General features: G+C 40.2%; 2 protein-coding genes across 3 annotated transcripts; one reads left to right on the forward strand and one right to left on the reverse strand.

Moving 5' to 3' along the window:
• Nucleotides 1–785: 785 nt before the first annotated feature.
• Nucleotides 786–17,817, forward strand: ercc6l (excision repair cross-complementation group 6-like). Of its 2 annotated transcripts, XM_080044837.1 has the most exons (6): nucleotides 788–823; nucleotides 5,027–8,474; nucleotides 10,366–10,543; nucleotides 12,295–12,390; nucleotides 16,889–17,055; nucleotides 17,116–17,817. In XM_080044837.1, exons 1-6 carry the CDS (start codon nucleotides 807–809, stop codon nucleotides 17,347–17,349), a joined length of 4,140 nt encoding a protein of 1,379 aa, XP_079900963.1. In that variant the 5' UTR covers nucleotides 788–806; the 3' UTR covers nucleotides 17,350–17,817. The 2 variants fall into 2 exon arrangements, with proteins under 2 accessions (XP_079900964.1, XP_079900963.1); XM_080044838.1 differs by having other exon boundaries at nucleotides 786–823; nucleotides 16,889–17,817.
• A 2,562-nt stretch (nucleotides 17,818–20,379) lies between these two features.
• LOC307257306 (uncharacterized protein) lies at nucleotides 20,380–25,032 on the reverse strand (the record flags this gene model as incomplete). Its single annotated transcript, XM_080036489.1, has 5 exons — nucleotides 24,982–25,032; nucleotides 24,457–24,578; nucleotides 22,335–22,589; nucleotides 20,989–21,101; nucleotides 20,380–20,412 (listed from the first exon to the last, which is right to left on the reverse strand). Exons 1-5 carry the CDS (start codon nucleotides 25,005–25,007, stop codon nucleotides 20,380–20,382), a joined length of 549 nt encoding a protein of 182 aa, XP_079892615.1. The 5' UTR covers nucleotides 25,008–25,032.
• Between the last annotated feature and the right edge of the window lie 863 nt (nucleotides 25,033–25,895).

Here is a 25,895-nt window from a genome sequence, read left to right on the forward strand (position 1 = left end):
TAGAATGCAACGCTCCCTGGGTAACCCCAACCCTTTAGAATAATAACAGAAGCTACAGTGGCCTTCAAGGACAAGAACAATTCTACATTTTAAACAATGCACCTGATGACATTCCAACTATGACGCTTTCAAGATGGCGGCACTAGGCCTTGGTCCAAAATATGGAGAAATATGGACATATATGAGACCCTTTCTAAGGGAAAAAATCATTCAAAAAATGTTTTTCAGCTATTATGCACTAAATTAAATGTACTTATGGATATTATAATTACTTTCTACAAAATCTGCTAGGAAATAAAACCCAAAATTCTACACACTGCAGCTTTAACTGTTTTAAATGTTTTTATTCTCATTGATTTTTTTTTTTATTATTTTTTTCTCTGTAGCACTTTGAGATTCTAGTAAAATAAAGTGCATTACAAATAAAATGTATTATTATTATTATTATTATTATTATTATTAATAAGTGGGTAGGGAGATTGCCTCTGGTGTGCAGGGTCGAAGGTTCGATCCCACGCCTACCTGCCACATGTCGAAGTGTCCCTGGGCAAGACATTGAATCTCGAATTGCTCCCGATAGTTAGCTTGCACCCTGCGTGGTAGCTGCTGCTGCTATCGGTGTATGAATGTGTGTGTGATTGGGTGAATGTGTACAAAACAATGTAAAGCGCTTTGGGTCTGTGAAAAACCAGGGAAAAGAGCTGTATAAGTGGAGAACATTTACCATTTACAGAGTTTGTACATGTGACAGATTGTAACCTTGTCTTTCTCTCAACAGATCGTTGTCGATTGAAACGGACGATAAGATGGAATCCTACCACAGGTAACTGTCAGAAACACACTTCACAAAACTAACACACACAGATCAACGCCTCTTTCAGTTCAGTTAGGCATTTTCATCATCATCATCAACCTTTATTTAAACAGGCAAAAATTGCTAAGAAACAAAGTCTTATTTAAGCAATGGCCTGGTAGGAGGTGAATGACCTCCTGGGGGGAAAGGGGAGAGAACAAGACAACACTGTACTATAGCCAGTAAAATCACACATAGACAACAATAACATATTCAACACAGCAACAGAAGTTAGACAAACAGCAGTAACATACAGCATAGCAATAGATAAATGTACTAGATCACGGTGAGCTTAGACTGAAGCAGCTACAGGTGTGCTTTATACATTTTGTTAGGGCCTGTTTGAAGAGCATTTTACCTGCTAAAGAGGAGACCGAAGGGTGTAACCCCCCAAAAAACAAACAGCAACTGAATGAGGCTGCGGTAAAGGCCTGGAAAAGCATCACAAAAGAAGAATGCAAAAGTTTGGTGATGTCAATGGGTCACAGCACTTGATGCAGTTATTGCAAGTGAAGGATTTGCGACAAAATATTAAGTCTTATTCACTTTAATTTATTTTAAGTCTATCTGTTCCAATACTTCTGCTCACCAAAACATGTGGTGTTCCTTTACAAAAAATGCTTTCTTCTCAGTTGTGTATCAGATCCAGATGTAAATACCTGGAAATTAAAGCTGAAATGTTGATCTATTGTCTCATATTCATATTTTGGTGTCAAACCCAAATGTTTCCAGTCTACAGCAAAAATAAAGGACTTGGCCTCACTGTTCCAATACTTATGGAGGGGACTGTAGATTCACAACATTACATACAGTGCCCTCCAAAAGTATTCAAACGGTAAGGCCAATTCCCTTTTTTTTTTATTGCTAGCGAAGGATTTGCAGCAAAATATTAAGCCTTATTCACTTTAATTTATTTTAAGTCTATCTGTTCCAATAATACTTTCAATCATTGTTTTTTCTTCTATTCTACATCCTACATCTGACCATAAACAGTATCTAGTTAGGATGCAGTATGCTACAACTGGGACACACTTTAACTTATTTATTTCATCCTAACATGGCTCCTTGATCTAGCCTTTTGCTTATACAGTGCTGTTTGAAAGTTTGTGAACCCCTTGAGCAATTTGGAATTTTATTGTATTTAACCATTATTAATTCATTTTTATCAATACCAGTATTTTTTATATGAAATAACAGATGTTTGTTTATCAATTCAAAAAATGTATTTTCCAGAAATCAATTGTTAAAATAGATAAAACAAATTATTTGCCAACTGTTGTATCTGCAAAAGTTTGTGAACCCTAAGCTGCATTGCTTAAATCGAGCAAGGTAAATACAATCAGGTTGGCCAAATCGAGTGATGAAATAGACCAATGTAATGAGAGATCTTTAGGGAAGAAATTGGGCGCCACTAGATAAAACAAAGATAAAACCAGGTCAGTTTAGGCTCACCAAACTGAACCCATACAGGTCAGACATGCTAAAAGGGAAACAAATCTCAGAGGATCTCAGGAATGTTGTGATGTTGCACATTCGTCTGGGGACAGCTATACATTCGTATAAAAAGGTTTGAGCTCCATCGGCCCACCGTGAGGCAGATCATCTACAAATGGAGAGCTTTAAGAGTGACTGAACATCTGCCTAGAAGTGGACTTCCTTCAAAAATATCTTCAAGCACCACAAGAAAAGTGATTTTTCAGTTAAAAGCCAACCCAAACATTACATCTAGTGATTTGCAGACCTCTCTTGCAGCATCTGGGACAGATGTGCATGGTTCCACAATAAGGAGAACACAGTCAACATGGCTTTCATGGGAGGGTTGCTGAAGAAGCCTCTGCTCTCAAAAAAGAACAAAACTGCTTGTCACAACTTTGCCAGAGAGCACCTGGAGATACCTGAATAATTATTCTGTGGACAGATTAGTCCAAAATTGAACTGTTTGGTCATAACCAAAACCACCATGTTTGGGCAAAAACGCCCCTTGATGGGGTTGGTTGTCACAATGTGTAAGAGTGTCTTTGATGATTAATTTCTTCTTTATTACAATAAGACAGAAAAATTGAGGGGTACACATTTCAAGCCAACACCTTAAGCTTCAATTTAATGTAAGAATGACTATTGAAATATGTTTTGGTGATGAGCAATTCTCACTAGAGTAAAAAGTGTGCCTACTACTTACCCCGTTCTCCCCTACTGTTTATCGTCAGATGAAGTATGTAGAATAGAAAGAAGAAAGACCACAGGGCACGTTTCAGCTAAGAGGATGGCAGGATGGTTTTGGCTTTCATTTGCGTTTGACTTCATGCAGTGAGTGATTTTGACCAGCAGGTGTCAGGCTATGTGTTGTAAAAACTGTGTTGAAACTGACCCTGTGTTCCAAATCACATCCTTTTCTTTTTTACTACACTACATACTAAAGTACAGAAGAGTTTTAGTCTTTTTCCTACACTACATACTAAAGTACAGAAGAGTTTTAGTCTTTTTACTACACTACATACTAAAGTACAGAAGAGTTTTAGTCTTTTTACTACACTACATACTAAAGTACAGAAGAGTTTTAGGGGCCACAGACAGGAGTGAAAAAAAAATCAGATAATGAAGATATTTTTTTCATTATGTCGAGAAATGTCAAGAATAAAGACGAATACTCAAATGCTATTGGAGTTAGTGGGGCATTTATGTATTTTCAGCGTATTACAATTGACCTGCATGTATTGGGACATTCTAAATCTTTTTCTGGCATACTAATTAGTAGGGAAGTATGGGGATTGGAACGCAGGGTGACTTAATGGTGAGTCCACATGACATTCATTCGTATTGATTAGGGATGTTGTTCAATGTTATAAACTTTTACACGATATTTAAAGGTGGAGTCAGTGATTCTGGAGAACGCTTGTTGTCAAAATCACTTTTCATCAAAATCTGTGAATCTCTCCTCAAGATCCACTACCTGTCTGTACTGTGTGTGTGCTGAAAAAAATAATCTGGTGTTAATACACAGCCTAGGCTCTATAAACGGGCATGCTGCTAGCTTTGGTGGGCCTCCTTTGTTAACATACCCGTTTACAGAGCCTAGGCTGTGTATTATCACTGGAATTCTTCAGCGCACACAGATTCCGGACAGGTAGCGGATTATGAGGAGATATTCACTCCGGGATGGCTGACTCCACCTTTTTAAATGTCTTTTGAATGTTAGAGCTTTCTACAAACTGTGTGTATTGTTTTTTCTTTTTTTTTTTTTTTTTTTTTGGCATTTTCAAGCTTTTATTAGACAGTACAGAGTTGAAATGGGGAGACAGAGAGAGACAGAGAGAGAGAGAGAGGGAGGGGGTAAAGACCTGCACTAAAGGTCCACGGGTCGGACTTGAACCCGCGACCACTGCAACGAAGGCCAGAGCCAATATGGTACACGCTCTATCCACTACACCACCAGAGCGCCCCTGTGTGTGTGTGTGTGTGTGTGTGTGTGTGTGTGTGTGTTGTTGTTGTTAAAAAAACAAAAAAAACATTGTGAATGTCTTAAAGCAACTGAAGAAAAACTAGTAACTAACGTCTAACAAGTCTCTTTTTTTCCTCTTTCAGATTTTTGTGTGTGTGTGTGTGTGTCTGAGACTGTGTGTGTGTGTGTGTGTGTGTCTGAGACTCTGTGTGTGTGTCTGAGACTCTATGTGTGTGTGTGTGTGTGTGTGTGTCTGAGACTCTATGTGTGTGTGTGTGTCTGAGACTATGCGTGTGTCTGTGTGTGTGTGTCTGAGACTATACGTGTGTCTGTGTGTGTGTCTGAGACTGTGTGTGTGTTTGTGTGTGTCTGAGACTCTGTGTGTGTGTCTGTGTGTGTGTGTGTGTGTGTGTCTGTGTGTGTCTGAGACTCTATGTGTGTGTGTGTGTGTGTCTGTGTGTCTGTGTGTGTGTGTCTGAGACTCTATGTGTGTCTGTGTGTCTGAGACTCTATCTGTGTGTGTGTGTGTGTCTGTGTGTCTGAGACTGTGTGTGTGTGTCTGTGTGTCTGAGACTATGTGTGTGTGTGGGTCTGTGTGTCTGAGACTATGTGTGTCTGTGTGTCTGAGACTATGTGTGTGTGTCTGAGACTCTGTGTGTGTGTGTGTGTGTGTAAAAACTAGTAACTAACTAACCAGTCTCTTTTTTTTTTTTTTTCCTTTCTTCTTTTTTCAGATTCATTCAAAATGGCAAAGACGTGGCGAGGCAGGGAGACATGGAGAAAGCCCTGAAGTTCTTCAAACTGGCGCACGGCATCCACCCGAGCGAGAAGCTTGGGAGCCGTATAAAAAAGATCGAAGAACTGATAGCTCAGAACGACTCGGACGAAGACGAAGAAGAATTCATCAACGTGAACAACAGCGGCTTGATGCTCTTTAAAGACCTACATGAGAAGCTCTATGACTACCAGCGTAACGGGGTCGCGTTTTTATATAGTCTGTACAGGGATGGGCGGAAAGGCGGGATCCTGGCCGACGATATGGGCCTGGGCAAAACCATCCAGGTAATCTCGTTCTTGTCCGGCATGTTCGACAGCGAGCTCGCGAAACACACTTTGCTCATTATGCCGACTTCCCTTATAACAAACTGGACAAAGGAATTCGCCAAATGGACTCCAGGCATGAGGGTTAAAGAATTCCACGGGACGAGCAAGACAGAGAGGACCAGGAATTTGGAGAAAGTGCAACGGAGAGGCGGCGTTGTCATCACCACGTACACAATGCTCATGAACAACTGGCAGCAGCTGTCGACCTACCAAGGCAGAGAGTTTCGCTGGGACTACGTTATCCTGGACGAGGCGCACAAGATCAAAACCTCAACCACCAAAACGGCCAAAAGCGCCCACAACATCCCGTCGAAAAACAGGGTTCTCCTCACGGGAACCCCAGTGCAGAACAACCTGAAAGAGATGTGGGCTCTGTTTGACTACGCTCTCCAAGGAACCCTCCTAGGCACGGCTAAAACGTTCAAAACAGAGTACGAGAACCCGATCACTCGCGCTAGAGAAAAGGACGCAACGCCGGGGGAAAAGGTTCTAGGGTCGCGGATGTCGGAGAACCTCATGGCCACAATTAAACCCTACTTCTTGCGCAGGACGAAAGCAGAAGTGCAGAAAAACAAAATGAACGGTACACACCCGTGCAAAGAAGAATTTTCGGACAACAAGGAACGCAAAGTCCCAGCAAACTCTCTCGCGAAAGACACGTGTGCCATCATGCCCACGCTCACGAGAAAGAACGACCTGATAGTTTGGACGTACCTCAGCGCCGCTCAAGAGGACATCTACCGGCAGTTCATCTCGCTGGAACACATCAAGGAACTTCTAATGACCACCAGATCCCCGCTGGCCGAATTAACCATCCTGAAAAAGCTCTGCGACCATCCCAGACTTCTTTCCGCGGCCGCCGTGGCAAAGCTAGGCTTGCAGGACAATCAGGGGGACGGGGACGCTGCTGACACGGACACCAACAACATCGCAAACATCCCTGACGACACCTTGATAGCCGAGTCCGGGAAGATGGTTTTTCTCTTTGCTCTGCTCGAGAGGCTCCGAGAGGAAGGCCACCGCACGCTCGTATTCGCTCACTACAGGAAAGTTCTCGACATACTTGAGCGTATCTTAGGCAACAGGGGCTTCAAGACTTTGAGACTTGACGGTACGATCACGCAGCTTGCGGAGCGGGAACGGCGAATCACTCAGTTTCAAACGGACGAACGTTTCTCCGTGTTTCTCCTGACCACTCAGGTCGGCGGAGTCGGGATCACGTTGACGGCGGCCGACCGCGTGGTGATTTACGACCCGAGCTGGAACCCGGCCACGGACGCCCAAGCCGTGGACCGCGCCTACCGCATCGGGCAGACGGAAAACGTGGTAATTTACCGACTGATCACGTGCGGAACCGTGGAGGAGAAAATCTACAGACGGCAGGTTTTCAAAGACTCCCTCATTCGCCAGAACACCGGTGACAAAAAGAACCCCTTTCGGTACTTCAGCAAGCAGGAGCTTAAGGAGCTTTTCAGTCTCGAGGACACGCGATCGTCCTCAACGCAGATGCAACTTCAAACGCTGCACTCGAGGCACAGACGGACAGACCCGGAGCTGGACGAGCACATTGCCGTTCTGCACTCCATGGAGATGTTTGGAATCTCCGACCACGACCTCATGTTTTCTGTCAACCTCGACGAAGAAACCGCAGAGGATCAAGAGGCTCACGTCTACATCGAAGGCAGAGTCCAGAAGGCCCAGGAACTCATGAAAGCCGAGTCCGAGCTACAGATGCAGCTCGCGGAGAGCATGGCTTCGAGCACGGAACCGGCCTGGCTGAGGCAACCGGTGGAAAACTACAACAACAGAGAAAGATCTAATGAGAAAACGCCAAGGAACCCAAGACCAAGCCCCTCCTATCCTCCGCAACACGACCGCAACTTTGACAAGTCGCCGGTGGTGGTGGTGGAGTCGGAAGAGGAGGCTGGTGCTTCTGACCACAGTGACGGAGTTATTGATCTAGGGTCAGATGAGGGAATGGCAGAGCAAGAAGAATCTCTTCTAGATGTGAGCCCAGACGAGCAAATTCTGGATCCCCACCAAATCCGGGCTATCAAACAAGAGAGGGTTGACTTGGAAATGGACAACAGCAAAAATAAAACGCCCAAAAATTCAAGAGCAAGTCTGTCCTATTCTACGCCGGTTAGGCTGGATTCGAGTCCGACCGGTTCTGACCAAGAGAATGGCAATCGGAGTCGAAGTCAAGGAGTTATTGATTTGACTAGGGATGAGGGTATGGCAGAACAGGACGTAAGCCAACACAGGCGGAATGTGGATTCCACGAAACTGAAGTCGGTCAAACAAGAGAGACGAGAAGACGCCTCTCCTCAAGATTCTTTGGTGATGTCGGAGGCCAATGATGGTGATGATGATGATGAAATTATGGATGAATCTGCAGTGTCCAAGGAAGTTGACGGCAGCTTGTCCTACATCACAGCATCCGAAGACGAAGACCAACCGCTCGATGAGACTGCAGATGCAATGGATGTCAGCCCGCTCAAGAACAGACGAATTTCGGTCTTGCAAGCTCTCAATTCAAGCGTCAGAGCGGACAACGAAACATCCAGAGATGGCCCAGGCCGACTAGAGTCCTCGAACGGAACATCAAACTCAAATGACGATTCCAAGACGGCCACAACGGTGAAAAAAAACCAACGAATTTCAGTCTTGCAAGCCTCCAATTCAAGCTTCGCGGTAGATAATTCTTCCAGAGCGAGCACGGGACTGGAATCCTTCGAAGGCAATTTCAACCTACAGCTGGAAGATAGCGACATGTTCTCAGAGCACGAAGGACACCAGGATAATCAGGAGTCCGAAGCAGAGGAGACGAATTTGCTGTCGAAATTGCAAATCGACGGAAGTTTCGACGTGAATAAATCCCTCTCTGAGCAGCAGCGTAAACACAAATCGCTCCACGGACAAAGCCTAAACAACGTGACTGACGATTCCATTATAATGAGCAAGAAGAAGAAGAAAGCTGCCGTTATTTACGACAGCGAAGAAGAAGATGATGATGATGATGATGATGATGATGATGAAGGGCAGGAAATGAAGAGTCAACTCGAGAACTCCTTCAAGGTAACTCCATTATTCCTACAGTACAGTCAAATATTCCCTGCGTTCCAATCCCCATACTTCCCTACTATTTAGTATGCCATTAAGAGATTGAGTATGTCCCAATACATGCAGGTCAATTTTAGTATGCTGAAAATACATGAATGCCCCACTAACTCCAATAGCATTTTGGAGCATTCGTCTTTATTCTTGACATTTCTTGACACAATGGAAAAAAATCTTCCTTTTCTGATTTTTATTTTTATTTTTCTCCTCTGGCCCCAAAACTCTTCTGTACATTAGTATGTAGTGTAGTAAAAAGACTAAAACTCTTCTGTACTTTAGTATGTAGTGTAGTAAAAAGACTAAAACTCTTCTGTACTTTAGTATGTAGTGTAGTAAAAAGACTAAAACTCTTCTGTACTTTAGTATGTAGTGTAGTAAAAAGACTAAAACTCTTCTGTACATCAGTTTTTTTTTTTTTTTTTTTTTAATTGTTGCTCTGTGTATTGTATTGTCCTGTGAGTTTGTTATCTTGTGTTGTGTGTGTATGTGGTTTTTGTGAGGAAAAATTAATAATTTTTTCATCTTAAAATGAACAGACCTGGTTGAATTTCAAATAGTGCAGCCTTCATAATGGTTCAGGCTGAGAATAACATATCGCATAGAAATATTAAAATGTGTTGTCAAAATCAGTGAATATCTCCTCATGATCCAGCGCTACCTGTCCGTACTGTGTGTGCTGAAAAAATATCAAGTGTTAAGCCTGCAGTGTGTAGAATTTTGGGTTTTATTTCCTAGCAGATTTTGTAGAAAGTAATTATAATATCCATAAGTACATTTAATTTAGTGCATAATAGCTGAATTTTTTTTTTAATTATTATTATTTTTTCCCTTAGAAAGGGTCTCATATATGTCCATATTTCTGCATATCTTGGACCAAGGCCTAGTGGCCCCCATCTTGAAAGTGTCATAGTTGGAATGTCATCAGGTGCATTGTTTAGAATTTAGAATTGTTCTTGTCCTTGAAGGCCACTGTAGCTTCTGTTATTATTCTAAAGGGTTGGGGTTACCCAGGGAGCGTTGCATTCTAGAACTTTGTAGAACTTTCTTGATGTCATATTACACACTGCACCTTTTAATACACAGCCTAGGCTCTATAAACTGGCATGTTGCTAGCTACGGTGGTCCCCCTTTGTTTACAAACCTATTTACAGAGCCTAGGCTGTGTATTAACACCACAAAAAATGTCAGCGCACACACAATATGGACAGATAGCGGATCGTGAGGAGATATTCTCAGATTTTGACAAAAAAGGGATTTTGAAAACAAGCGTTCTCCAGAATCAATGAATCCACCTTTTTCATAAAGCAATATATCACATGGGAGGGAGTAATGATGTCGCTCTATATCAGCACGGCTGGGATTCGGTCGTGGGTACGAGGCCGTATGTTGAAAGTGGAAACATTTATTTTTAAATGTCCGTCCACTGGTTTGATAATCAGGGTTCCTGCGCAGTATGGAATTAAATTTTTTCAAATTTCCAGGAATATGTAAAACATCAAAGAGAGTATGGAAAATGATTTGTATTTCTAGACTATTGCTCCAACTCTCCAAAAAAATATTTTAAAAATACTAATCAAGGGGCGCCTTTAGCTCAGTTGGTAAGGCGTCCCCCCCCCATGGGCCTCGGCCAGCAGCGGACCCGGGTTTCGATTCCAGCCCGTGGCCGTTCTCTGCATGTCACTCCCCTCTCTGCCCCATTTCAACTCTGTCTCTACACTATCAATAAAGCATAATACAAAAAAAATGCCAAAAAAAAAAAATCGGTTATCTTATCATAATTTTCTTTAATTTTTCTTAATTTGTTCACAATAAATAAACAAATAAAATAAATGAATCTCCCTTTTTTCAGGCTCTCGGCGCGTCCACCCCCAAATCGGCTCCGTCCGTCCGCAGAAAGAGCCTCGGTGGCGGGAACACTTCGGTGGCTTCACGCCGCTCTCTGGTCCATTCCATCATTCAAGATATCGACGAGCAAGACGCACAAGATGGCAGCAAGGAAGAGGACACTTCAGATTCTAGGATTTCAAGTGAGACACGAGTCATTTCTATTTATTTTTATTTTTTTTTATTTTTTTTAACCTTTATTTCTACAGGTAAATCCCATTGAGACCGAAGACTCTAAAGGGAGACCTGTTTTCCTTTCCCACGTTACCATTCACACACACATTCATAGCAGCAGGCTAACTATCGACATTCACACGAGGCAAGGTGGGTGAAGTGTCTTGCCCAAGGACACAACAACTATGACACAGGTGGCAGGGCGGGGATCGAACCTCCAACCCTTTGATCATCAGCCGACCCGCTCTACCAACTGAGCCACAGTCGCCCCTATTAATCTCGTTTGGTTTGTTGTGTGTGAATATACAGCTCCGGAAAAAATTAAGAGACCAGTCTGGATTTTTCTTAAATCTTCATCTTTACATAACTTATTGATATTGAAAATGCTCTTAATTACAAAAAAAATTATTTATTGGAATTTGGTAGAAATGTTGTCAGTAGTTTATAGAATAAAACCAAAATGTTCATTCTACTCAAACATATGCCTATAAAGAGTAAAACGAGAGACACTGAACATTTGGAGTGGTCTCTTAATTTTTTCCAGAGCTGTATGAGTATGTGTATTTATCTTTTTGTATATACATACAGCTGTGGAAAAAATTAAGAGACCACTCCAAATGTTCAGTGTCTCTCGTTTTACTATTTATAGGCATATGTTTGAGGAGAATGAACATTTTGGTTTTATTCTACAAACTACTGACAACATTTCTACCAAATTCCAATAAATTTTTTGTCATGAAGAGCATTTTCAATAAGTAATGTAGAGATGAAGATTTAAGAAAAATCCAGACTGGTCTCTTGATTTTTTTCCAGAGCTGTATGTTTTTTTGATCAGTCTTTAATATTTAATTCAATTCAATTCAATTCAATTCAATTCAATTCAATGAGCTTTATTGGCATGACTATTATTGCAAACAGTATTGCCAAAGCATTACAGATATCACTCTCTCTCTCTCTCTCTCTCTCTCTCTCTCTCTCTCTCTCTCTCTCTCTGTCACAAATATGTCTCTCTCTCTCTCTGTCTCTCTCTGTCCCTCTCTCTCTCTCTCTCAATTCAATTCAATGAGCTTTATTGGCATGACTATTATTGCAAACAGTATTGCCAAAGCATTACAGGTAATAGCAAAAGAGAACAGTCCTTCACAAATATTACTAAAAGAACATCCTGATATAACAATACATAGATATAACTATGTCATATCGAGAATAACTACTTATTTATTTATTTGATTTGACTTACTACTGCGTATGTATGTTGTTAAAGCACTTTGTGAACCATTGTTTTTAAAGGTGCTTATATAAGCTGCGTACGCCCCCTAGCGCCTGAGTTGTGACACCTACCGTCCCATGAACCCTACCCATTCCTCTGTGCTTATCGACGTGTCTATTTGTCTGTGGCGTTATCTTGTTGTTGCTTACTATGCCAAGGTGGTTTTTGTACTAATCACACACTTGCACCTACCAAGGAGCGAGTGTGAGAGTAGCATTTTTTTTAACCTGTCTTCCCTGATGTTCTCTTTATCCTTCCTACTTTAAAGGGGCGCAGCGCACGCTGCCGACTCTTCAGTGTATCCCCCCTGTCTCCCATGTTTGTTTATTGTCACTCAATGTCTCTTGGTGGGGTATAACTGTAAACAGATTATCGTTGTTTTGGTACAATGACAAATAAACCATCTTGAATCTTGAAATAAAGATATTATTATTATTATTATTATTTCAGATGGAGATGGAGACGGCCATTCTAGTCTGGCTGCAGAAGAATCGGACGACATCATTGGTGCAACTAACGAGGAACTTGAGCTCGATGAAACTACAGGTGAAACTCATATTATTATTTTTTAAGATATTTTTTTGTCATTTTTATGCTTTATTGACAGTGCAGAGAGACAGAGTTGAAATGGGGCAGAGAGGGGAGTGACATGCAGAGAACGACCGCGGGCTGGAATCGAACTCGGGTCCGCTGCTGGCCGAGGCCCATGGGGGGGGACGCCCTACCAACTGAGCTAAGGGCGCCCCCGAAACTCATATTATTATTATTATTACTAGTGCAGTGCCCGTAGGAAGCAGGTCTGCTGTGTGTGTCCCGCTTGTCACTCATTTCAAGCTTTGGTCGCAGCAGCCAATCAAATCAGAGGGAGGCGGGGTTTAGCCGGAGACTACTTCAATCAATCAATCAATCAATATCCTTTATTTAACCAGGTAAAATTCATTGAGATTAAAATCTCTTTTTCAAGAATGACCTTTAGCCAAGAAGGCAGCACCATTATAAAATAAGACAATCAACCACAATTCTCATACACCACATTCAACGTCAGGTAAAGTACAATACAAGATCAGGGACAAGACTATATGAAGATTGAAATGAATACAGTTAAAAATTAAATATATAAACTGGTGACAGATGAATGAATAAACCTGGCCGTTATCAGAAAATAGCTTTACAAACAATTGCATTGACCAAGAGAACTATCTTCTCTGTCCTTCAAGATTCCTTTGAATTCTCCCAAGGTGACCAGCTCCGGCAGCTTCAGCTGCTTTTGCACAGTGTTCCAGGCAGAAGGCGCAGCATATTTAAAGGCCTTTTTCCCTAACTCAGTTCTAGCTCTGGGTACCAACATCTGTAACACATCACTAGAACGCAAACCATAGCTACATTTGTTTGTGGACATGTAAACACATAGATATGAAGGGACCAGCCCAATAAGACACTTGTAAACAAAAAACAACCAATGTGAGAGTCTGCGTACAGATAGCGATGGACATTTTGCAGTGGCATACAGGGTACAATGGTGGACACGATTTCCACAGCCAGTTAAAAATCGCAGAGCACAGTGGTAGACGGTATCCAATTTCTTGAGGTACTGGTCAGGGGCGTTTATGAACAGCAGGTCACCGTAATCTAACAACGGTAAAAAGGTCGCAGTGAACAGACGTTTCCTGGCCTGCCATGAGAAGCATGATTTATTTCTAAAAAAGAAACCTAATTTAATTTTTAATTTGGAGACCAGTTTGTCAATATGAAGTTTAAAAGACAATTTTTCATCAATAATGAAACCCAGGTATTTGTACGAATTGACCCTTTCAATTTCGGTCCCATGACTAGTTAAAAGCTTTGGCAAAACTTTTGGTAAAGCTTTTCCATTTGAAAAAAGCATTAATTTAGTTTTATCTGTATTTAAAACCAATTTCAATTTTGTCAGCTGTGACTGCAGAACGTCCAAAGCAGACTGCAGGAAATGAAAAGTGTCTGCCACTGATGGGGATGAACAATAAATAATAGTGTCATCTGCATAAAAATGACAGGCAGCATTGGTTATTGTGTCACAGAGATTGTTTACATAAATAGAAAACAACAATGGCCCTAATATGGAGCCTTGGGGCACACCCTTTGATACAGGGAGAGAGGAGGACGAGGACCCAGCAAACTGGACACATTGCGTTCTTACTGACAAATAATTAGAAAACCAGTCTACAGCCTGCCTAGATAAACCAATTTTGAGTAGCCTGTCTACCAAGGTGACATGGTCTACAGTATCAAATGCCTTGGAAAGATCAATAAAAACAGCAGCACAATACTTTTTACAATCCAGTGATTCAATTATATCATTAACAACTTTTAATGTTGCAGTAATTGTGCTGTGTCGTTTTCTAAAACCTGACTGGTGTTGGGATAAAATATTATTCACGTCTAAAAAGTCTTTCAGTTGGTCACTGACACACTTTTCAAGGACTTTGGCTAAAACACATAGTTTAGAAATAGGCCTGTAATTGTTTAAAACTGTAGGATCACCTCCTTTCAACAAAGGCAGGACATAGGCAGATTTCCAAATGTTAGGAATCTCATTATTAGAAAATGTCAAATTAAAAATATGGGTAAGAGGTTCTGCTATGAAATCTACAGCCAACTTCAAAAATAATGGCTCAAGCTTGTCAGGACCTGCAGATTTAGCAGGGTCCAAATGTTTTAGGGCTCTATAGACCTCAATTACGTCCAGTGGAACAATATTAAAATATTGAACACAATTGTTATTTGAGAGTGGAGATGGAGAAGTATTCTGCATATTATTAGAGTCCGGATGTAAAGACTCAAATTGAGAACCGGAGGAGACAAAATGTTCATTGAAGCAATTAAGAATTTCTAATTTATCAGTCAGCCTACATAAATCCTTTACAATACATGTTGGTAGGTCGTTTGTGGCTACATTTCCAAAAGAAGATTTGATGGTTTTCCAGAATTTTTTAGGATCATTTAAGTCGCTAGTGGTTTTTAAGAGGTAGTATTCAGCTTTAACCTGTTTGACAAGAGAGGTAAAGCGGTTTCGCAGCTGTCTGAAAATCAGCCAGTCAGCATGAGAGTTGGATTTTCTGGCCTTAGCCCAGGCAATATCCCTTTCTTGTTGTAGACTAGACAGCTGAGAGGAAAACCAAGGATTGTCTCGACCTTTAACTCGAAATTTGCGGAAAGGGGCATGTTTATTAATAATATTGCTGAAAGCATCATGAAAGTATTTCCATGCCAGTTCTACATCATTCAAAAGAGAGATCCTGGACCAATCAAAGTCCCACAGATCATGGTGAAAAGCTTGCTCACAAAAATGTTTTAAATCTCGTTTAAAAATAATTCGAGACCTTGATTTTGGGAGCTTGGCTTGCCTCACTACAGCTATAGCACAATGGTCACTCATATCATTAGCAAAAATGCCTACATCTGAATATTTATGAGGAGTGTTTGTTAAAAATAAATCAATAAGGGAAGATTTCTCTGGACATTTAATATTTGGACGAGTTGGGCTATCGATTAATTGAGTAAGATTAAATGAATCGCAGGTTGATTTAAAACTGTCAGAGGCAGAGGATAACCAGTCCCAGTTAAAATCCCCAGTGAGGAGAATCTCTTTAAAGTCTAAGGTTAATAGTTGTTTATTTAATGATGACAGGGCCTCACTGGTTGCTGAGGGGGGTCTATAACAACCAGCAATGGTGATAGAATGGCCTTTAAGCAGTTCCAACTTCAAGGCAAGAAACTCAAATTGTCTGCTCAGAGATACAGATGAAAGAAGGGTAGTCTGAAATTTGTTTTTTGTGAAAATGGCAATGCCGCCGCCCTTCCTAGGACGGTCACAACGAAAAACATTGTAGCCCTTAATTGCAATGTCTTTGTCTGTTACAGATTTATTTAACCATGTTTCTGTCAATACAAGAATGTCAGTGTCAGACGTTTTAGCCCAAATTTTTACAAGATCCAGTTTAGGAAGTAAACTTCTAACGTTTACATGAATAACCCCAAGCCCAGATCTAGCTTTAAAATCACAGGGGGTACTCAGATAATTAAAATCAGGGCCGGGGTTAGGTTCAACATTTCCTGACAATAAAAGCAAAAGAACAATAAAACACTTTCTTTTCAAAGAGTTTTGAGTAGGTACTGCTTGAGTAAACCTAACCCACTTCATGCCCGTCGTTACTGTGGCCTTCAGTGTGCGCATGTATTCGCCGCCAGCATGATATACATATGATAACTTCTACATATTTGGTCCAAAACTTCATAATCAATCAAGGATGCACACCTTCGTGCCGTGCGCAAGCAATATCCGGAAGCTCAGGCCGATCTGACTAACAGTGAGAGAGATATACGAGTCACAGACAGACAGACAGACAGACAGACAGACAGACAGACATTTCTTGCTTGATAGATAGATAGATAGATAGATAGATAGATAGATAGATAGATAGATAGATAGATAGATAGATAGATAGATACTGAGTACATATGGATGATTATACTTTATAGAAGGCTGACATTTCTGTATTTAAAATCCCTTCTTTATCGATTTCATGTAATATTAAAATTTTCAGAAATTTTGAATTTGAGGTTTTTAATAAGCTGTAAGCCATAATAATCAAAATTATAACAAGTAAAGGCTTGAGATATCTCACTTTGCATGTAATGAGTCTATATTATACAGTATATTAGTTTCACCTTTTTTAAGTTGAATTACTGAAATAAATTAACTTTTGCGCGATCGATATTCTAATTTTTCGAGTTTCATCTATATGTATATTGAATATCTTTATGAACTTACGTGTGTCTGTCTGTCTGTCTGTGTGTGTGTGTGTGTGTGTGTGTGTGTGTGTGTGTGTGTGTGTGTGTGTGTGTGTGTGTGTGTGTGTGTGTGTGTGTGTGTGTGTGTGTGTGTGTGTGTGTGTGTGTGTGTGTGTGTGTGTGTGTGTGTGTGTGTGTGTGTGTGTGTGTGTGTGTGTGTGTGTGTGTGTGTGTGTGTGTGTGTGTGTGTGTGTGTGTGTTTCACCTGGTACAGAAACAACCGGAGAGACGATAAACACGGAGGAAGAGTTGGAGGACACAGAAGAAATGACCAACAACAGCAGCAGTAGCAGTTTGGATGAGGAATCTACCGGAGGTCCCGAGCTAGCTTCATCGGAGGCAATGGACCAATGCACAGCTAGCGAGGTCAAGCTAAGTGAGGTCAAGCTAACTGAGGTCAAGCTAACTGAGGTCAAACCAAGTGAGGTCAAAGAGAGTGAGGTCAAGCTAAGTGAGGTCAAGCTAAGTGAGGTCAAAGACAGTGATGTCATCGAGCAGGAGGGGGAAATCGAGGGCTACGATTGGCTGGTGAGCAAAGGCAGGGAGAGCTACAGCGAGGGGAAGTTGGACGAAGCTTTGGGATTGTTCCTGAGAGCCATTGATATAAAACCCGGAGACCCTGAAGTCCAACTCTTGACCATTCAACTGTACAGGCAACTCAGTCAGAAGAGATAGATGGAGGGAGAGAAAGAGTGAGAGAAAGAGTGAGAGAGAGAGAGAGAGAGAGAGAGAGAAAGAGAGAGAGAGAGAGAGAGTGTGTGTGTGTGTGTGTGTGTGTACGGTGTGTGTGTGTGTGTGTGTCCGTCTCCAACTCAGACCATCCAACTTTTACACTCAGCTTAGTCAGAGGACTTAACAGCTGTTCAGGGCAATAATAATCACAACCGGAAACTGGTTAAGACTTAAAGGTGTAGTCAGTGAATATCTCCCGACAAGTGACAATCCGCTTACCAGTGTGTAATCCTAGATATAAATTGGTCCTGATACTTTATGGCTGTAGCACTGAGCTCAAAACCCATTTGTTGCACTGCTGCTGAAAGTGCTACTAAGTATTCACTAAAACAGTAAGGAATATTTGAAATTTTTCCATGTCCCTCCCAATTGAATATTTTATTGAAAAATTCGCCCAAAATTATGTAAAAAAAAAAAAGTACAGTTTTTCCAAACTAATTGTTGTAGTAAATGAACAATGATTGATAAATGGAGATGTGTGGAGTGATTTTTGGGGCGCTGTCATGTATCGGACATCTTATTGATTCCGGAATGTCATTTTTTTTTTTTTTTTTTTTTTTTTTTTTTCTCTAGTATCAATACATCTTTCCAACTTTGCAGCAGTTTTGAACTTTCAAGTTTATTCTCGACATTTCAGCTGGTTATTTTTGCTTTCCTCACTCTTGTAAAACTTTGCGATATATATATATATATAGAAAACCTCATTCTTAAACAGACCTTTTTGCTTAAAGGAATACTTCACCCATACGGAACCGGCGTTCTATCATTATAAAATCACTATTATAATATAATGAATGAGGTTTTTCTTCCCTCAGTCTTCCCTCAGTCGTCCCTTGGCCCAGCTGTCCTGTTAATCCCGACCCTTACTGTGATGTCACAAGAAGGAAACTGTAGGGTTAGACAGTGAGACCATAAAACACTCTTTCTGCCTTTTCTCAGGCACTTTTGCAAAAAAAAAAAAAAAAACTACAACTTGTAATTTAAATATATGTCTGTAAGGTTTAAGGTAACTCCTGATACCTGAATAATTGCACAAAATACAGTTTTAAAGCAGTGAAAGTGGCACAGTTTAGTTAGCTGTCACTTAATTTACATAAATGCCTTTTTCGTGTGTCATTGTATTATGTATTTTTCGTGTTGTGCGTTTACAGAAATGTCAGTAAAATATAGCCGCAGTTGTTAAAGTTGTTTGTTCTGCTTTTAAAGGGGCACTGTGTAATATGACATCATCAAAAAAGTTCAAGAAAGTTCTAGAATGCAACGCTCCCTGGGTAACCCCACCCCTTTTGAATAATAACAGAAGCTACAGTGGCCTTCAAGGACAAGAACAATTCTAAATTCTAAACAATGCACCTGATGACATTCCAAAAACATGGCTCCCTCCATAAGACTTGCCCGCTCAATGTACAAAATGTAATATTAATATTTGTCATTCTCCGCTCGGGAGGATATTTCAGATTATTGGCAGAGGTGATTTTTATGAATGAGGATATTGATTTTAGCTAATGACTTAAAATGTTACACAGTGTCCCTTTTAAGTGCTGATGTCGGATATTTGAACTGCAATTGATAAATGTTTAGTTTAAATGTAGTTTTGGGGGAATTTGTTTATTTTTCATCCATTATGAAAAAAATAATCTAGTGACATGTAATTATTGTCTATATTGTATCTTACTGAAAAAGTTCACATTAAAATTTCCTAGTAAAATTAATTGTTTTATTTGCATTTTCTGAGTTTATGGGGTCTCAATTGACATGGTGTTACTTTGTGTAACAAAAAATACAATGTACATATCTTTAAAATGCATTTTCAGCATGTTTTTAAGAAGAAAATGTCTCATAAATCAGACAGTGAACAACATATGAACAAATCATATGTTGAAGTTCATATGGGATGGTATGAGTCAAGGATCACACCGAGTTTAAACGAGTGAATTTAATCCAAGCATTCAATAAACTGCGCTCCGATCATGGCTCTGATAGCCTACAGAGGTAAAAGTGAAGTAGCCCACCAGTCATTCTGATTCGATGAGGCAACACAGTACGGTGGCTCTGGTGGCTCATATTGAACAAATTGCATAATAATTTAACCAAATGATCTACAAACACTAAGCATTTGTTTTGTTCAAGAATAAATTGCGCGATCTAATGTTTAAGATCAAAGTAAGCGCCTACAGAGCCGACGGACCGTCTTCTCTTGAAATCTGCGGTGAAGCCTAATAATTATTTTTTTTATTTTTTATTTTTTTAAGACCCTGTCTGGTGGTGTTTACTCGGTAACACCGGTGTTGACGCACGTGTATTACTCGGTATGAAAATGTCCACACCGCGGCAACCCTACCTCCAACCCTTTGATCATCGGCCGACCTGCTCTACCACCTCAGTCACAGTCGCCCCATACCTGAGCATAGCACTTGTAAATGACCACGTAAAAAAAAGCTCGTTGCAAACTCCCCCTGTGTGCGAGGAGGATTTCGTAGGCTTGACAATATGAACACTTTCATTTAAACTGTTACCCTCTGAATATGGGTGGTCAACTGACAATGCCTCATTTTGAAAAGGACACTTAATTTGTTCCCAACACACACGCACACACGCACTCACGCACGCACGCAAGCACGCACGCACAATTTACATTATATGCCCTTATAAAAAATTTGGGGGCACAAAGGAACATGAGAAAAGCATGTGAAAAAAAACTTGAAAGCACTTAACCCCTCTGAGATAGAATTGGCAGAACAACCTTTTAGATTATGGGCCACGACCACCAAACCTCCCCCCGGGTTCGCCCCACTGTGTCTGACTGCAAACAGCTGTAAACATAGACAGTAAATAATATGGACGTCAATCAAACAATCAAACAACTTTATTTATCCCAGAGGGCAATTCAGTTCAGCAGTCCTACACACACTAAGCAACACATAACAGACAATATACAGCCAATACAAAACAATAAACAGGACACAGGATATGTCAGAGAGACACAATGGCTGGGCATGAGTAGGCCTGCACAGTTAAAAGAATAAAAAACATCAGATCCAAGTGAATAAATAAATGAATAAGTAAGTAAGGTACCTAACAACGACACTGATACCCAAGTGGTACAGCAACAAGAATCATGTCCAGACACTGCTGTCCAGGTTTAACAGCCTGACAGCAGACGTAGCATCCGGGCTGACCTCAGTTATTCACACGGCATCCAATAATCCTGGTTTGTGCGCGTCGCCATTTTGTGAGGGGGGGGGGAGATAGCTGACGTATACCTCCGAGGCAAAGTGAGGGACAACGGGAGGAGAGCTGTCACTCAAGAGATCGCGCCAATACATTTTAACCACCAAAAGAATAAAAACTAGCGTGGGCCAAAAAAATTCACCCCCCTCAGTGTTGTCATGGAGATATGACCTAAACATACAGACTAAAATGGTTTTGTGGACCAGGCTGTAAATAGGTTTAATAAGACTTTGAAAACGGCCTGTCTAACAAGTGAGTCAAAGAAAAACTGCTCGGTCTTGGCACCACCCCCCTAGTGGCACTTCCTGGTTACTACAGTTGTGGTCACTTCCTTATTGGATGCCGGTAAACATCGCTGAGGTTGGGGCTTGGTGGCGATGAGACAAAGTCCGTGTTGAAAGGCGTTTGGGATAAGAAGTCTGTGTGTGGCATCGGGTCGGGAGAGGAGCTAGGACCAGGACCAGCTGGGAAACATGGAAAGAAAAAAAACATGGAAAGAGGATTAAAAGCTTGGAAATGTTTTAAGCGTTTTGTGCCAGAAACCACAATAGTATAGGGTATAGTATAGTATAGTATAGTATAGTAATAGTATAGGGCTGTTAGGTTCATTTCCTATTTGAAAAAAAAATTAATCCAGACAGACATGAAGGCCCAGACTTTTTATCACCTCACGTCCGATTGCAAGTTTTCTGAAGCACCAAAATAGCATCATATGTGTTTTTTTAAAGCCATGCTGTGATGTGTCATTACCATATATTTAAGGGTGCTTATTTTTATAGTATGCTTGGTGTTTCTAAATATATATATAAATAAAAACATGCAATCATCAACTTTGTGTGTTGACTCACTGAGAGTAAGTGTGTAGGTTGTAAGACTTCACACTTCACTTCACAAACGCTAACTTTTTTTAGTTTTTGCTTTAGTCTACTTAAAAGCATTTTTTATTTAGGAAATCCATTCTGGAGGCTGCTTATAAACAGGAAGTTAAAGGCCTACTTCACTATGACTCTCAGTGAGTAAAATGTAGGGTTAGACAGTGAGACCATATAACACTCTTTCTGCCTTTTCTCAGGCTAGGATGAACCGATTTCAATTTTTTTTTGCACATTTAAAACTACATAGGATCTCAGAATTCAATACACCTTCATATTCCCACCGGTGAAGTAGGTCTTTAACTATTTTACAACAGGCTGATGTCACAACCAAACCTGTAACTGTTTTATAAGAAGAAATCAAAAAAAAAAAAAAGAAGAAATCCACACTCACTGTCTCCCTGATATGCTAGTGGCAGTCCTGGTGTTAGTGGTTGTCCATGGTGGTGGGTTGTTGGCATGGGAGCACGGCCGTAATCTAAGTAATTATTTTGAGTTATTAAAGGTGCAGTGTGTAATATGACATCATCAAGAGAGTTCTACAAAGTTCTAGAATGCAACACTCCCTGGGTAACCCCAACCCTTTAGAATAATAACAGAAGCTACAGTGGCCTTCAAGGACATGAACAATTCTACATTTTAAACAATGCACCTGATGACATTCCAACTATGACACTTTCAAGATGGCGGCACTAGGCCTTGGTCCAAAATATGCAGAAATATGGACATATCTGAGACCCTTTCTAAGGGAAAAAATTATAATTAAAAAAAAAATGTTCAGCTATTATGCACTAAATTAAATGTACTTATGGATATTATAATTACTTTCTACAAAATCTGCTAGTGGCAGTCCTGGTGTTAGTGGTTGTCCATGGTGGTGGGTTGTTGGCATGGGAGCCCGGCCGTAGCCCTGGGCCTTGGGCTGCTGGGCTCCATACCACTGGGGCTGAGCTGCGTACCCGGGCTGCACTGGCATGTGGGGATACTGTGCTCCCTGGTAATACTGAGGTGTGCCAGTCGGCTGCTGGGGGTAAGTTTCTGGAGGAGGATGGACCATTCTGGTGCTGGTGGCTGTCCAAGCTGGAAATAAAGAGAAAAAACAGATGAGAAAACAAGATAATATATTAACTACACTATGGGGGGAAGTAACTCAACTCAAACTAGCTCTGACCATGAAAACCTAGTCTGGTCCGAGCTGATTGTTGGGTGAACCGGGAAAACATAAGAATAATAATAATAAAAATAATCATAAGAAGAGTTTTCTTCTTATTGTGGAACCATGCACATCTGTCCCAGATGCTGCAAGAGAGGTCTGCAAATCTCCAGATGTAATGTTTGGGTTGGCTTTTAACTGAAAAATCACTTTTCTTGTGACGCTTGTGGATATGTTTGAAGGAAGTCCACTTCTAGGCAGATGTTCAGTCACTCTTAAAGCTCTCCATTTGTAGATGATTTGCCTCACGGTGGGCCGATGGAGCTCAAACTTTTTTTTAAATAATTTATAGCTGTCCCAGACAAATGTGCAACATCACAACTCTATTCCTGAGATCCTCTGAGATTTCTTTCCCTTTTAGCATGTCTGACCTGTATGGGTTCACTTTGGTGAGCCTAAACTGACCTGGTTTTATCTCTGTTTTATCTAGTGCCACTGCCACCCAATTTCTTCCCTAAAGATCTCTCACTACATTGGTCTATTTCATCAATCAGTTTGGCCCACCTGATTGTGTTTATTTGCTCGATTTAAGCAATGCAGCTTAGGGTTCACAAACTTTTGCACATACAACATTTGTCAAATAATTTGTTTTATCTGTTTTAACAATTGATTTCTGGGAAAGAAAAATGTTGAATTGATAAACAAACATATGTTATTTCATATAAAAAATACTGGTATTGATACAAATGAATTAATAATGGTAAAAAATTTATAAAATTCCAAATGTTCAAGGGGTTCACAAACTTTCACACTTGACTGTATATGTACATATTTGAGTTGGATACTTTACTGTCAAGGCCTCACTTTAAAGTCACTTTGAGTAAAAAGTTGCACAACTTAGGCCACTCTCCCCTATGAGTCTTCCTGCATCCACACTATTCGCACTTTACTTTAGTATTACCATGTAATCACCTGGTCAATGATCAAATTCCTTCGTGATTTTCTCTACTTATGACATCTATTGCAGCATGTCCGTCCTGGGAGAGGGATCCCTTACTCTGTCGACTCTCCCTGAGATTTCTTCAAATTTTTTAATCCCGGTAAAGGGTTTTTTTACTGGGAGTTTTTTCTCAGCCGAGCTAAGGGTGTAAGGGCAGGGTGTCATATCGTATCATATTGTATCATATTGTATGAAATGTAAAGCCCACTGAGACAAATGTATTTGTGATTTTGGGCTATACAAATAAAACTGATTTGATTTGATTTGATTTGAGTCAACATGACCAACTTCCTGTAAATAACCCCGCCCCATATATTTACATTTCATACACACACTCAAACACCGACACTGCCATCGGTGTTTGAGTGTGTGTATGAAATGTAAATATGTGTAAAGCGCCTTGTGACCCTGGTCTGTGAAGGGCGCTATATAAATAAAGCTTACTTACTTACTTACTTACATGCAACCAGCTCGTAACATGCCCGAGTCAATCTGGGACATGCTGCAACTCTCACTTGTGTTTGTGGTCAGTCATGTTGAGGCTCACATTTCTTGAGACTATACCGACAGCAAATCCTCATTGATAAAAAAAAAAAAATAGTATTCCCTCAACATTACGGTGCCCACTTCTCCAAGTATTACAAATCAACACAACTAATCACAATCCATTTTGAGCTCCTGAAACATAGGCTGTTGCTATAGTATCAAGCCTCTATATCTATCCGTATGTAAGCATCACAAAGACAACAACAACAGGTGGTTAATAATGGATAGTGAAAGAAAGGGCTACTCACATCTGGGATTGAAGCAGATCCTGTACACAATACAGCAGATCATGATGATGATCACAACCACCATAAAGCAAGTGACACCAATGAAAATGGGATCCCCAAAGAAAGAGTGTGAATTATGTGCACTAAAAAAAGAAAGAAAGGAATAGCAAAAGTTATGTTTCAATCACCTTACTACTAGAACACAAAACAAGTTGAATTATATAATATCCTATCGCACATGTTCCACCATTGATAGTTATAGATAAGCAATGTTTGCAACTACATGCTGGTGAATCCTGCATGTGTGCGATACCAGTCTTCCTTATGGAAGCTCTGGTACAAATCTCTGTTGTGATGTCTCTTTTTTTAATATATTCTGTGTTTATGTCTTTATTTATTATGTGTGTTGTATATGGACCATGAGTCTGCCAATAAAGATGATGATGATGATGATTTGTCATAACTGTCCCTGGAGCAAATATCCAATGCTGGATTATAACACATAAACATTCTCTATTTTAAGAACATATTGAAACGTCCCCTTACCTTTCAAAATCATGGTAGTTAGACATTTTGGCAAATCTCTTCTGTGATAGGTCTCGCACAGCCAAACCAAACTACAGCTCGTAGTAGATAAAATGCTCTGGCAGGCAGCAAGATATTTTCTTTTTTCTGATGAAAATGGGCCAGCCTGTTTTGATCACAATCGTCTTGGGTGGGGCTAAGCACAGGAAGCACTATAACGTTTCCTTTCAAAATAGTCCCTGTGTTCCAAATCACATACTTTTTTCTCTTTAATACACTACATACTAAAGTACAGAAGAGTTTTAGTCTTTTTACTACACTACATACTAAAGTACAGAAGAGTTTTAGTCTTTTTACTACACTACATACTAAAGTACAGAAGAGTTTTAGTCTTTTTACTACACTACATACTAAAGTACAGAAGAGTTTTAGTCTATTTACTACACTACATACTAAAGTACAGAAGAGTTTTAGTCTTTTTACTACACTACATACTAAAGTACAGAAGAGTTTTAGTCTTTTTACTACACTACATACTAAAGCACAGAAGAGTTTTAGTCTTTTTACTACACTACATACTAAAGTACAGAAGAGTTTTAGTCTTTTTACTACACTACATACTAAAGTACAGAAGAGTTTTAGTCTTTTTACTACACTACATACTAAAGTACAGAAGAGTTTTAGTCTATTTACTACACTACATACTAAAGTACAGAAGAGTTTTAGTCTTTTTACTACACTACATACTAAAGTACAGAAGAGTTTTAGTCTTTTTACTACACTACATACTAAAGTACAGAAGAGTTTTAGTCTTTTTACTACACTACATACTAAAGTACAGAAGAGTTTCAGGGCCACAGACAGGAGCGAAAAAAAAATCAGATAAGGAATACATTTTTTTCATTATGTCGAGAAATGTCAAGAATAAAGATGAA

Source organism: Ammodytes marinus (genome assembly GCF_949987685.1).
Source record: "Ammodytes marinus genome assembly, chromosome: 2".
Classification (NCBI taxonomy): Eukaryota; Metazoa; Chordata; class Actinopteri; order Uranoscopiformes; family Ammodytidae; genus Ammodytes; species Ammodytes marinus.

What these genes read in the sequence shown, in the direction of transcription:
- ercc6l (XM_080044838.1), top strand. An exon ending in AACTCGAGAACTCCTTCAAG is followed by an intron (nt 8,475 to 10,365) that starts GTAACTCCATTA and finishes CCCTTTTTTCAG; the next exon opens with GCTCTCGGCGCGTCCACCCC. An exon ending in TGAGCTCGATGAAACTACAG is followed by an intron (nt 12,391 to 16,888) that starts GTGAAACTCATA and finishes CACCTGGTACAG; the next exon opens with AAACAACCGGAGAGACGATA.